General features: G+C 42.5%; 1 protein-coding gene across 1 annotated transcript in view; it reads right to left on the bottom strand.

Moving 5' to 3' along the window:
• Positions 1-393: 393 nt before the first annotated feature.
• PHF2 (PHD finger protein 2) overlaps positions 394-11,856 on the bottom strand; it is a 289,360-nt gene continuing 277,897 nt past the window's right edge. The window contains exons 29-31 of the mRNA XM_030206771.1: positions 10,098-10,207; positions 7,195-7,459; positions 394-2,309 (exon numbers count right to left, since the gene is read on the bottom strand). Coding sequence (XP_030062631.1) covers positions 2,221-2,309; positions 7,195-7,459; positions 10,098-10,207 — 464 coding nt within the window. The 3' untranslated portion in view covers positions 394-2,220. The remainder of the gene's footprint in view (positions 2,310-7,194; positions 7,460-10,097; positions 10,208-11,856) is intronic.

Genomic DNA, 11,856 nt, shown 5'->3' with positions numbered 1-11,856 from the left:
AGCTTAGCGGAGTTTAAAACAGGTTCGGACGGCTTCCTAAAGGAAAAGTCCATAGACCATTATTAAATGGACTTGGGGAAAATACACTATTTCTGGGATAAGCAGTATAAAATGTTTTGTACTTTTTCGGGATCTTGCCAGGTATTTGTGACCTGGATTGGCCACTGTTGGAAACAGGATGCTGGGCTTGATGGACCTTTGTTCTTTCCCAGTATGGCAATACTTATGTACTTATATAATCTGAAGGATTATGGATTTATATGGATTTTGGTGTCTAGTATCTGTATAAAACCTTTACAAAACTGATCCACAGATTACTTAAAAAAAAAAAAAAAAGACAAAACCCAAGTCTATATAAAAACTGAAATATTTTACTTTTTTTTAAAACTTTGATCTAAGTTTACTTAGATTCCATGAACTTGATACAAGAGCATTTGATTGGAATTGGTAAATAAACACTGTAATAGATAGCCACAATAAACTTCAGTAGAAATGTACATGTTGCGAAAATAATAATAATAATAACAATAATAATAATAATAATAATCATAATAAAAACAGCATGATATCAGGGTTATATTATATAAATGCTCAACAAGAACAATATACCGTGTCTAGGGAAGCTATAAAAAAACTGCTCTGGGTTAATCTGGGGCCCTATTAATCTAACATTCTAAGATGATTCTGCACATTCACAAACCATGTCCAACAAGAACAATAAAATGATTAGTTAATAAGGCCTCAGTTGTTTCCTGTAGCTGTATTTTTTTTTCTTTTTGTAGATATAACTTCCAGGTAATGTGTATATAAACAAAGCTCATAAGAAATGTACAAATATAAAAAGCTACAAACATTAATAAATTACATCATCACAAAACACAGAAACACTTCACAAGGTGCTGTTAAAATAACTGTATCCCCCTCATGATACAAGAATTTAATTTAAGAGCTGGTATTAAATTTGAAGACTGAGCTTCAAAATGTGTCTTAAATAGATTTTTCTTTTTGTATTTGATTCTGTATAAGACATTTTTTTTTTTATAAGGCTGCATAAAATGTACTTGTTTTTCAGGCAACACCTTCCCCCTCCTAAAAACAAAAATACAAAAAATAAAAAAAGGAAAAAAATAAAGCTGAAAAAGAAAGTGTATTGAACTAAATATATCAGTTCGTAATACTCAGCAAAAAGCTGTATAAATGTTTGACATCTATAGAAAGAAATTTGTAAAGATATTTTTATTTAAAAAAAAGTTATTTAAAACGCTATTTACAAGCTACGCTCTATGAAAATATGCCTTAGTAAACACATCTAAAATTAAAATATGGGGTTGCCTGAGAAACAAATTTTAACCCCTTAAGTGCTTATGTGCAGACAAGCCATTTAATTTGCAGTAACGCACTCTACACCAAACACTAAAGAGTTGAGAAAAAAACGTATCCCACTAAATTGTTACAGAGCTGTCATTAGCATGTTTCCACATGTGCATGTGTGTACACAGTCCTAATTTCCAGAGCTTAAGTGAGCACCAACAATTATATCTGAAAAGACCTCTACCCACAAGTGCTGCAGTTCAACTGACCACAAAAGAAGTGGCTTGTGGTTTCCTGCCACTGTGTTCACGTGTATCAGTTGCTTTGAGTTCCAGAAATTACAAGAGCTTTAGAAAACCATGAAACCCAGACATGGCATATGGTAAAGATGGAGACAGTTAAGCCTGGCCAGTGTATCCACTGGCAATCCATGAATAAAGAATTTCTGAAATGAAGCATAATTGCAAAACTGATGATGCACCAGATTCTGCTTAAAGTGTGTGTGTGGGGGGGGGGGGGGGGGGAGAGGGGAAAAAACCCTCAAACAATTAAATAACCAGCTTCTTCACTCACAAGCAAGTTAATGGGATACTTTCCTCCAAACTGGAATGGTCCTCAGTTTCTCTCAGTCTTTGACCTTTTCATTTGATATTTTTTTTTTTAATCAACAAGTCACTCTCAGCAATTTGAGAAAGGACATCTATATTAAAAAAATATTTACAGCGGTACTCTGTACACTTTAACTGCTGACAGTTAAAAAGGATTACTAAAGTGGTGGCACTTTCTTCTCCCCCCTCCCACCACGCCCCCAGTGACACGGTGCAGAATGTAACACAGTCCTCGGAGAGCTGCAGAGTTCCTCTCAGCTCAGGGATTACCGAACGCACAGAAGTCCCAGCTTTAGAAATGTTAAAGTAGTAATTTGCCATTCCGATGTATTTTCAGAATCTTCCCCAGCCTCTGCTTGGCCGTTGCCATTCCCTTTTTAGAGCGTTTTCCTGAAAATTGACAGAGAAGAAAATCAAAAGAATAGAAGTGAAAATGCTAAGACTCAAAGTAATTTTTGAATGGGGGGGGGGGGGGAAGGGGAGGCTATTCTTAGCCTTTTATTAATAAAAACACATGGGGCTATTTTACTACAGTGCTCTAAGCAGTTAATGCACATCTGGTGCACCATGAAATGCGCACAACTGATAGTATTCTATAAGCTGAGCGTGTGTGTTACTTAGCAACACACACGTACACTCCTTGGCAGATGCACATTATGCCCCTAATTTTAGAAAGTTGAACACCCAAATTTGTGACTAGCTTGCATATTTGCGTGCAGAAATTGTAGGACAAGGGCAACTGCGTGTGTAACTCAGGGGTCCTTTTACTAAGCCACGGTAAAAAGTGCCCAGCAGTAGTGTGGGCATGTGTTTTTGGTGCACGCTGGGCCATTTTTTAAAAATCATGGCTGGGAAAAAGGGGTTTTTTTTTTAAAATGGGGGCAGTAAATGGCCAAGCGCTAAAATGAAAAGTAGCACACGGCTATTTACTGTCTGAGCCCTTACTGTCACTCATTGACCTAGTGGTACGGGCTCACACGCAGTACTCATGCGGCATGCGCCAATGTGGCCAAGCTGCTGATTACCACCAGGAATGCCCCCCATGGTAGAAAAATAGAAAAAACAGGAAACAGCGTGCGCCAACTTCGAAACTGCTGCTGAGTGGACGCGCTAGCTGGGCAGTAGTGTTGATTTGGCATGCATTACATGCTCAGAAGCCCTACTGCCGCTTTGCAAAAAGGACCCCTTCATGAGCTGATAGTTGGTGTTAAGCGATAATAGTTATAATTGGCGCCAATTAGAAGTTACGTGTGCAAATGCCCTTAAATCGGTATTCTATTAGTTGTGCACTCAAATTGCAGAGTACCCAACTTTAAGGGAAGCTGGGGCATGAGTGGGTCAGGGGCGTGTCAGCCATTTAGCACAAGGGTTATAGAATGCTAGCACTGATGCGCCTAACTGCCTACAGTTAGGCGTAAGCATCTACGTCAGTCAGTTAGTGCGCTGACAAAAGTTCTTACGCCTAAAGTTAAGCATGTAAATGAAGACGTACGTTAGCATTCTATAACGGTAGTTGCACACACAACTGCTGTTACAGAAGTCACTCTTAGTGTACATCATCCCTACACCTAAATTTTGGCAACCTTTTGAGAATTTACCCCTATATGACTTACGCGCACTGGCAACATAAGTTTCAATTACTGAAGCCGATGACGTGCTAGGCTTCTGTAACAGACATACACTATTACCCCCAAATTCTATACATCGCGCCTTAATATCCACACGGAAATCAAAGCATATTCTACAACAAAGCGCAAAACTTAACATCCAATTAACAGTACAGATTAGCTAATTAACCAGTAAACAAGCAATTATCAGCACTACTGGCAGTAATTATGATTTACACACACAGCTCGCTAAGCATATTCCGTAACATGGTGCGTGTACATTTCAAGTGTCATAGGTGAAAAGTGGGCGTGGTTATGGGCGTGGAATGGGCGCTTCTAAAATCTATGCACATTATTATAGAATACACCCCCTCTGAGCCTAATATAGGTGTCGGGATTTACACCAAGTAAAACATGGCCTAAATGGACATGGCCAAACTTGGTTGCGTGGAGAGGCGCTTGGCATATTTTATATATTGCACTGAAATTTAAGCCTATTCTATAAAATTTGGGCATACTTTACAGAATTCACCTCAATGTATTTTTCTCCTGCGCAGGTTTTTCAGGTGCCATATATAGAATCTGGCCCTTTCTGCCGAACCTGAGGCAACGGCTTATACATTTGCAGCTTATAGAATTTTATGTTATGCCAAAAATTAGTCAAAAATCTCCAAAATTACTATGGTCAGGGAAGCTGGCAAACACCTTGGCCCAAACACAGGGGCCTTTTACAGAGTGGCGGTGAGCCCAACATGGGCTTACCACTCACTCTTTCAGGACTACCGCAAGCCCAACGTGGCCACCGACGGTAGTCCCGGCCCGAGCGTGCGCCATTTCCGGGGGAAAAAGAAAACCCCCGGAAATGGCTTGCATGGCACTAACCCGGCGGGAATTGGGATCACCTGCCTGGTTACCTCCGGGTTAGCGTGGGAGCCCTTATCGCCACCTCAATGGGTAGCGGTAAGGGCTCCCCTCAACATGGCCATGCAGTAAGAGTTCTCTTACCGCATGGCCATATGTGTCTGGGGAAAAACAGCCCCCATCGCTAGCCCAGGGCCCTTTTTCCCACAGCTTAGTAAAAGGACCCCACTGCTAGTAAGAAATATAATCATTTGGTTCCTCCAACTTTTTTAACAAGTCCAATCTCTTATTTTGGTATCTAGTAAAATGAGTATTATAACAAAGTAACTGGATGGGCATAATCGAACGGCGCCGGCCATCTATACGGGCGGCCATCTATTTGGCCGGCGCCATAAAGAGTGGTCCCGAACCGTATTATCGAAAAAGATGGGCGGCCATCTTTCGTTTCGATAATACGGTTGGGGCCAGCCAAAATTCCTTGGATTTGGCTGGGTTTGAGATGGCCGGCATCGGTTTTCGTCGATTATGGAAATCGAAGTCGGCCATCTCAAACCCGGCCAAATCCAAGGCATTTGGTCGTGGAAGGGGCCAGCATTTGTAGTGCACTGGACCCCCTGACATGCCAAGACACCAACCGGGCACCCTAGGGGGCACTGCAATGGATTTCATTAATTGCTCCCAAATACATAGCTCCATTCCCTTGGGTGCTGAGCCCCCCAAATCCCCCCCCCCCTCACAACTGCACACCACTATCATAGCCCTTATGGGTGAAGGGGGGCACCTACATGTGGGTACGGTGGGTTTTGGAGGGCTCCCATTTACCACCAGAAGTGTAACAGATGGGGGGCGGATGGGCCTGGGTCAGCCTGCCTGAAGTGCACTGCAGTACCCCCTAAAACTGTTCCAGGGACCTGCATACTGCTGTCAGGGAGGACCAAGTAAAGTCGGCCAAATGCTCGTCAGAGCCGGTCTTTTTTTCTCATTATCGGCCGAGGGTGGCCATGTATTAAGCATGCCCCCGTCCCGCCTTCACTACACCTCCAACATGCCCCCTAACACTTTAGCCGCCCCTGCGACAGATTGCAGTTGAGGCCGGTGAAAATTGGCTTTCGATTATGCAGCTTTCGCCAGCCTTGAGAGATGGGTGGCCATCTCCCGATTTGTGTCAGAAGATGGCCGCCCTTCTCTTTCGAAAATAAGCAGGATAGTAACATAGTAGATGACGGCAGACCTGCACGGTCCATCCAGTCTGCCCAAGATAAACTCATATGTGCTACTTTTTGTGTATACCTTACCTTGATTTGTATCTGCCATTTTCAGGGCACAGACCGTAGAAGTCTGCCCAGCACTAGCCCCGCCTCCCAACCACCAGCCCCGCCTACCCCCCCCCACCAGTTCTGCCTCTCGGCTAAGCTTCTGAGGATCCATTCCTTCTGAACAGGATTCCTTTATGTTTATCCCACGCATGTTTGAATTCCATTACCGTTTTCATCTCCACCACCTCCCGCGGGAGGGCATCCCATGTATCCACCACTCTCTCCGTGAAAAAATACTTCCTGACAATTACAGTGTCAGAACAGGTTGACATTTGGAATACACACTTAGCCAAGACCTTAGAGAAAACGGCCCCACTAACAAACGCTCACTTTGGGTTTCTCCAGAACTTCGGACCCTTAAACGAGATGGTGTAAATCTCACCTGGATGAAGACAGGCTAAACTGTAGGAACACACAACAAAGTACCTCCAAGCCTTAACAGCAACCAAAAAAACAATATTTCTCTCAATGCATTGCACAGGTTGCCAATTCAACCAAGCAGTTGTTCAGTATAGTAAACAGCCAACTGCAACCCCCCATAACCCCCCATGAGAAAGGAAGCAGGATGACAGAAATCTAATATATGGTCATTCTGCAAAACTATCAATATCCTCTCTTTCTAAGATTTTGACAAGAGAGAAAATTTCAATTTAGATCCTACAACTGTCAGTTAAGGACCACATTACAGAATACCATTTTCAGAAGCTACAGTTAGTTAGTAGTCAAGTCTGAAGGTGCAGGTGGTTGTTTGTGTAGACCAACAGTTTTCTGACCCAGACACGTGTGTTTTTACATGTGATTTTTTAGGGTAACTGAAACATAGCTTAACATTTCTATCAGCTGCATCCTTTACTCTGCACATCCTCTAAAGAATCACTGAAGTCAAACAGTAATTCTACGTCAAGTGATTCACAAATAACCTCTTAAAGGAACAGCTATCCTTTTTAGAAATGTAGAAAGTCTTCCACTAAAATTCTCAGATTCAAGGACACTGTCAAGCACAACCTTAAAATCTGCAAAGTAGACCTCAACAGTTGGGAGAACATGGCCTTGGCCAGGGTCAGATGGCAGCAACTTTGTCACTTGACCACCTAAAACCTTGCTACCAAGTGAACAGAAGCACAAAGGGAAAGAATGAGTTAAGAGGCCAATTCCGCAAGTTCTTCAACTGAAGGATTTTTCACCAGTGTCAACCTTTTGTGGTCTTACTTGTGGGCAAAGCCAAATCAATGCATAGGCAAACTACGCACATGCCTAGGGCCCAAACGTTTAGGGGGGTTGTATCAGATGTGCTGAGGATTTAGGAGCTTAGAATGGAAGTCTAAGTACATGTAAACAGCCTGTTAAGTTAATATTCCATGAAGGAAGATAGGCGACTACTTCCCTTATAGAATATGTGCCCTCTGGCTGCTTATAGACAGGTGTACTTATTAAAGAATGACCCATTAGAGCATAGTTTTAGGAAGAAACAAGCTCAATGCTAAAGGTTACCTTTGGCAGCCGCGTTATTCTGTGACGATATGGAGGGTCTTCTCTGTGTGAGGAACACTCCTGGTGCCATGGCTTGAGACCCTCTGTTTATCTGGGCCACCCCAAATGTGCTTGCCCCTGCAGTGTATTCGTGGTCTGTTAGACTGCTACCATGAGACTCCAGCTTTGGGGTTTCAGGAGAACTGCTTTCCTGAGACAGTTTATTTGTGGCGTCCGGCGACAGCTTCTTTTTGGTATTCTTTTTCTTCTTGCTTTTTTGTTCCTCCTGTAAGGAAGCATGACGTTATAACTGCTCTTACAGAAACCAAAATCTACAATAGTTCTGCCAGTATATGGCCTATTTTTGCTCCGTAATTGTTTGATCTAGTGGTTTCCTCCTGGTCTTTTTCTGCTTCCAGCTTAGAGGGGAAGTTGTAAGCATGGGCTACCATTAAGATGGGTTATTTTACCACAAGTCTATTTTAGCAGAGTTTCATTGCATAAAATGGAACCAATGTTCTCTCTAATTTCTACTGGCTCATCTGCACATGAAAAACATTTTGTGGGCAGGTTTTCGGCCTCAGCATTACGTGTGTGGTATAGCCTAGGCTGATAATAAAGAGAGCCAGCAAAAATTTTGTGCACTCCCTTTTTCGAGTCGTGTGCACATGCACAGCTTAGAGGAAACACTGAGGGGCCATTTTAATAGGCAGTGGTAGGGCCCCACAGATTACCTACCATCACTGACCATTCTATATTCCCTGGCTCGTCTTCTGTGGTTGATTAATATAAGTACATAAGTATTGCCATACTGGGACAGACCAAAAGTCCATCAAGCCCAGCATGCTGTTTCCCACAGTGGCCAATCCAGGTCACAAATACCTGGCAAGATCCCCAAAAAAGTACAAAACATTTTATACTGCTTATCCCAGAAATAGTGGATTTTCCCCAAGTCCATTTAATAATGGTCTATGGACTTTTCCTTTAAGAAGCCGGCCAAACCTTTTTTTAAACTCCACTAAGCTAACCGCCTTTACCACATTCTCTGGCAACGAAAATTCCAGAGTTTAATTACACGTTGAGTGAAGAAAACTTTTCTCCGATTCATTTTAAATTTACTACTTTGTAGTTTCATCACATGCCCCCTAGTCCTAGTATTTTTGGAAAGTGTAAACAGACGCTTCACATCTACCCGTTCAACTCCACTCATTTTATAGACCATCGCCTTGTTCTCCCAAGCCCAAAAGCTGCCCAATTAGAATTTACCAGACATCATGCCTTTTTCTTTACTACTTTTTTTTATTGGAATTCTCTTCTGCTAACCATTCATCCTTCAAAAATTTCAAAGCCTGAATCTTTACCTTTAATGTTCCCTGATTCTCTATAGAAGGAATTGAATTCAGACTCGCGGCCTTTCATCCTCTCCCCTCCTTCCCATTCCCCCCTCTCCTTTTCCCTTTTGCCTTCTATGACCCTTCCTACTCACTGATTTATAGCTTATGCCTCCTTCTTGAGTGTGCATGATTTATTCTTTTCATATCTATATTGTACTTCTTTTCTGCCTATTTATGTAACCTTAGTTTTGTAAACCACTCAGGTCGAGCAGTATAGTAAATTCTAATAAACTATAAACTATTTAAATTATAGCATACTAGCACATACATGCATTCATGCTGCATATGTGCCTAACTGCTAAAATCTATAACTATTTTCGCATATCTCTGATTGCATATAGACTGTAGATAGTCATACACAAGGGCGGAGTCTGTCTGAAGCATGGGTGGGATGCAAAGTTACACACATAAAATAAGTTATGTGTGTTATCTCTGAAACATAGGTGCACACACACCAGTTACACGGCCAGTGTAAATGCTCGCAATGAAGTACATATATGCATATGTACCTGTTTGGCCAGTTTAAACTTAACCAGCTAGTGCTGAATATTGACTTGGCTGGTTAACTGGCCAAAAATAAACAAGATATTCAAAAAAATCAGAAACGGCCCAGCATTGAATATCCGGCCTCAGCGCTGACTGCAACAGGCAGCCCGGCAAACTCCCGTGGTCTGAATGTCGGCCCTTGTGAATGTACAGTTAGTAGAAAAAGAATCAAACATAACCCACTGAATATAGGAGGCAGCATATTTACTACTAATCACTTCTATAGCGCTACAAGGCATACGCAGCGCTGTACACCATATACAAAAAGACAGTCTCTACTCAAAAAGCTCACAATCTAAATAGGACAGGCAAACAGACAGAACAACTAAGAGGTAAGGGAATTAAAGAGGTGGGATAAAAGGGGTACAGGACAAGTGAGTAGTGGTTAAGAGTCAAAAGCAGCGCCAACGAGGTGGGCCTTTAGCCTGGATTTGAAAACAACCAAAGACGAGGCTAGACGTACAGGCTCAGGAAGTCTATTCCAGGCGTGAGGTGCATCGAGATAAACGGAACAGAGTCTGGAATTAGCAGTAGAGGAGAATGAGACACACAAGAGAGATTTATCCACAGAACGGAGTACCCGAGGTGGGGGCATAGGGAGAGACAAGAGTGGAGAGGTACTGGGGAGCAGTAGAATGAATGCACTTATAGGTCAGTAAGAGAAGTTTGAATTGAATGCGGAAACGGATAGGGAGCCAGTGAAGTGACTTGAGGAGAGTGCTAATGTGAGCATAGCGACTCTGGTGGAAAATGAGTCGCGCAGCAGAGTTTTGGACTGATTGAAGAGGAGAGAGATGGCTAAGTGGGTGGCCGGTGAGAAGCAGGTTGCAATAATCTAGGCGAGAGGTGATAAGAGTGTGGATAAGGGTTCTGGGTAGAGTGCTCAGAGAGGAGGGGATGGATTTTGCTGATGTTATAGAGAAAGAAACGACAGGTTTTGGCAATCTGCTGAATGTGAGCAGAAAAGGTATATGAGAGTCTCACCTGTTGGGATAATTTAGCAGCAGCTGCTGCCAGTCCAGTTTCAATGGAGGCAACTCTTGTCCCCTCTCTAATGGGTCGGTCCTGCCGAGGAACTGATGGACCAACTCTTGCTACATATATTCAGTAAAAAAACAAAAATTGTTACAAATGAGCAACAGGTAAAATACTTCTGCCATAAATACAACTACCCCATCATCTCCTCACTTCACTCACCCCCTCCCACCACCACCACCATGTCTTGCCTTCATCATTCTTGATTCCCTCCCGCATATTTCAAACACATGATTTCTAACATGACTGTCTGAGTTGAAAATCTAACCTGCAGCCTCTCTACTAACTAGTCCCAACTCTGTTCAGTCCTTGAAAGTTTACTCATTTAGGGGGAAGTTATCAACCTGGGCTACCATTAAGACTAGTTATTTTATTAGTAACTCGTGCTATATTAGCAAGGTCCCATTTTATGCAAAGAAACCTAGCTACTAATAACTGGAGTTAACAGTAAAACAGCATATCTTAATGGTAGCCCATGTTGATAACTTCCACCCTTAGGGGTAATCTTAAGAAGAACTGGATAAGTGCAGATTCCATGGGTATTTTTCAATGATAGACCTTGCGCTAATTTTCAAATTGACAATATCCATGTACCTGCATGAAGAAAAAGTATCTAAATACATTTATACTTAAGTTGTATTTGTATTGTAATTGTACCCACACAACTAAAAAATAAAAATTCGTTGGCTTTTTAAAAACCATTTATATCCCTTAATATCAAACAGAAAAACAAAAAAACAAAAAAAAAACCACATGCTAGCACCCGTTTCATTTGTTTCGGAAACGGGCCTTTTTTACTAGTACACTCATATTTTAGAAATTGAAAAGTACGCACACATTTCCAAACCTGACCTCAACCCTGCCCCCAGGAATACCATCCCCTACTGTGAATAAAAATACGTTTGCAGTGAACCTACATATGCAATTTACCCAAACACAGAAGGGCAGTTTTCTAAGTGCCTGTTATTGTGGGTAAACTTAAAGCACTGTTTTATTCCTCGAGAAATGGCTTTTAAAATTGCCCTTCCAATTTTGAGCTCAAATCTAAAATGAGCTTTGCGCAGAAAGGAATATAGGGGTAACTTTTACCAAGCTGTGGGAAAAAGGGCCCTGCGCTGGTGGCAGGGCCGTTTTTCCCGCATGCCAGGGCCCTTTTTACCACAGCGCGTAAGAAAAACCCCAAGCACACATGGCCATGCAGTAAGAGAACTCTTACCGCATGGCCAAGCGACAGGGAGCCCTTATTGCTACCCACTGAGATGGCGATAAGGGCTCCCGCGCTAACCCGGTGGTAACTGGGCAGTGTACGGCGATGCCCAATTACTGCCGGTTTATTGCCATGCAAGCCATTTCCGGGAGTTTTCTTTTTTTCCCCTGGAAATGGCACATGCTCAGGGCGGGACTATCGCCAACGGATGCGTTGGCCCAGCAGTAGTCCCGAAAGAGCAAGCAGTAAGCCCGCGTTGGGCTTATTGCCGGCTCTGTAAAAGGGCCTCATAGATTTCTAACAAAAAAATATTCCTTCAGAATGTGAGCGATACTGCATGCCAGGAGCAATTTGTTCCCTCACAGAGATCATTCTACCCCTGATCACCCCTCATGGACCACAGAAAATCTTTGCAGTCAAGCCTAGTCTGGTTCAGGCTCTTCCAGCAAATAAAGAGGTCCTTTTGCCAAGCTGAAGGAAAAAAAAAGGGCCATTTTTCCT

Source organism: Microcaecilia unicolor, chromosome 6 (genome assembly GCF_901765095.1).
Source record: "Microcaecilia unicolor chromosome 6, aMicUni1.1, whole genome shotgun sequence".
In the NCBI taxonomy this organism is placed as follows: Eukaryota; Metazoa; Chordata; class Amphibia; order Gymnophiona; family Siphonopidae; genus Microcaecilia; species Microcaecilia unicolor.
Note: the sequence above shows the minus strand (reverse complement) of the source record. Positions and strands in the feature narration are given on the sequence as shown.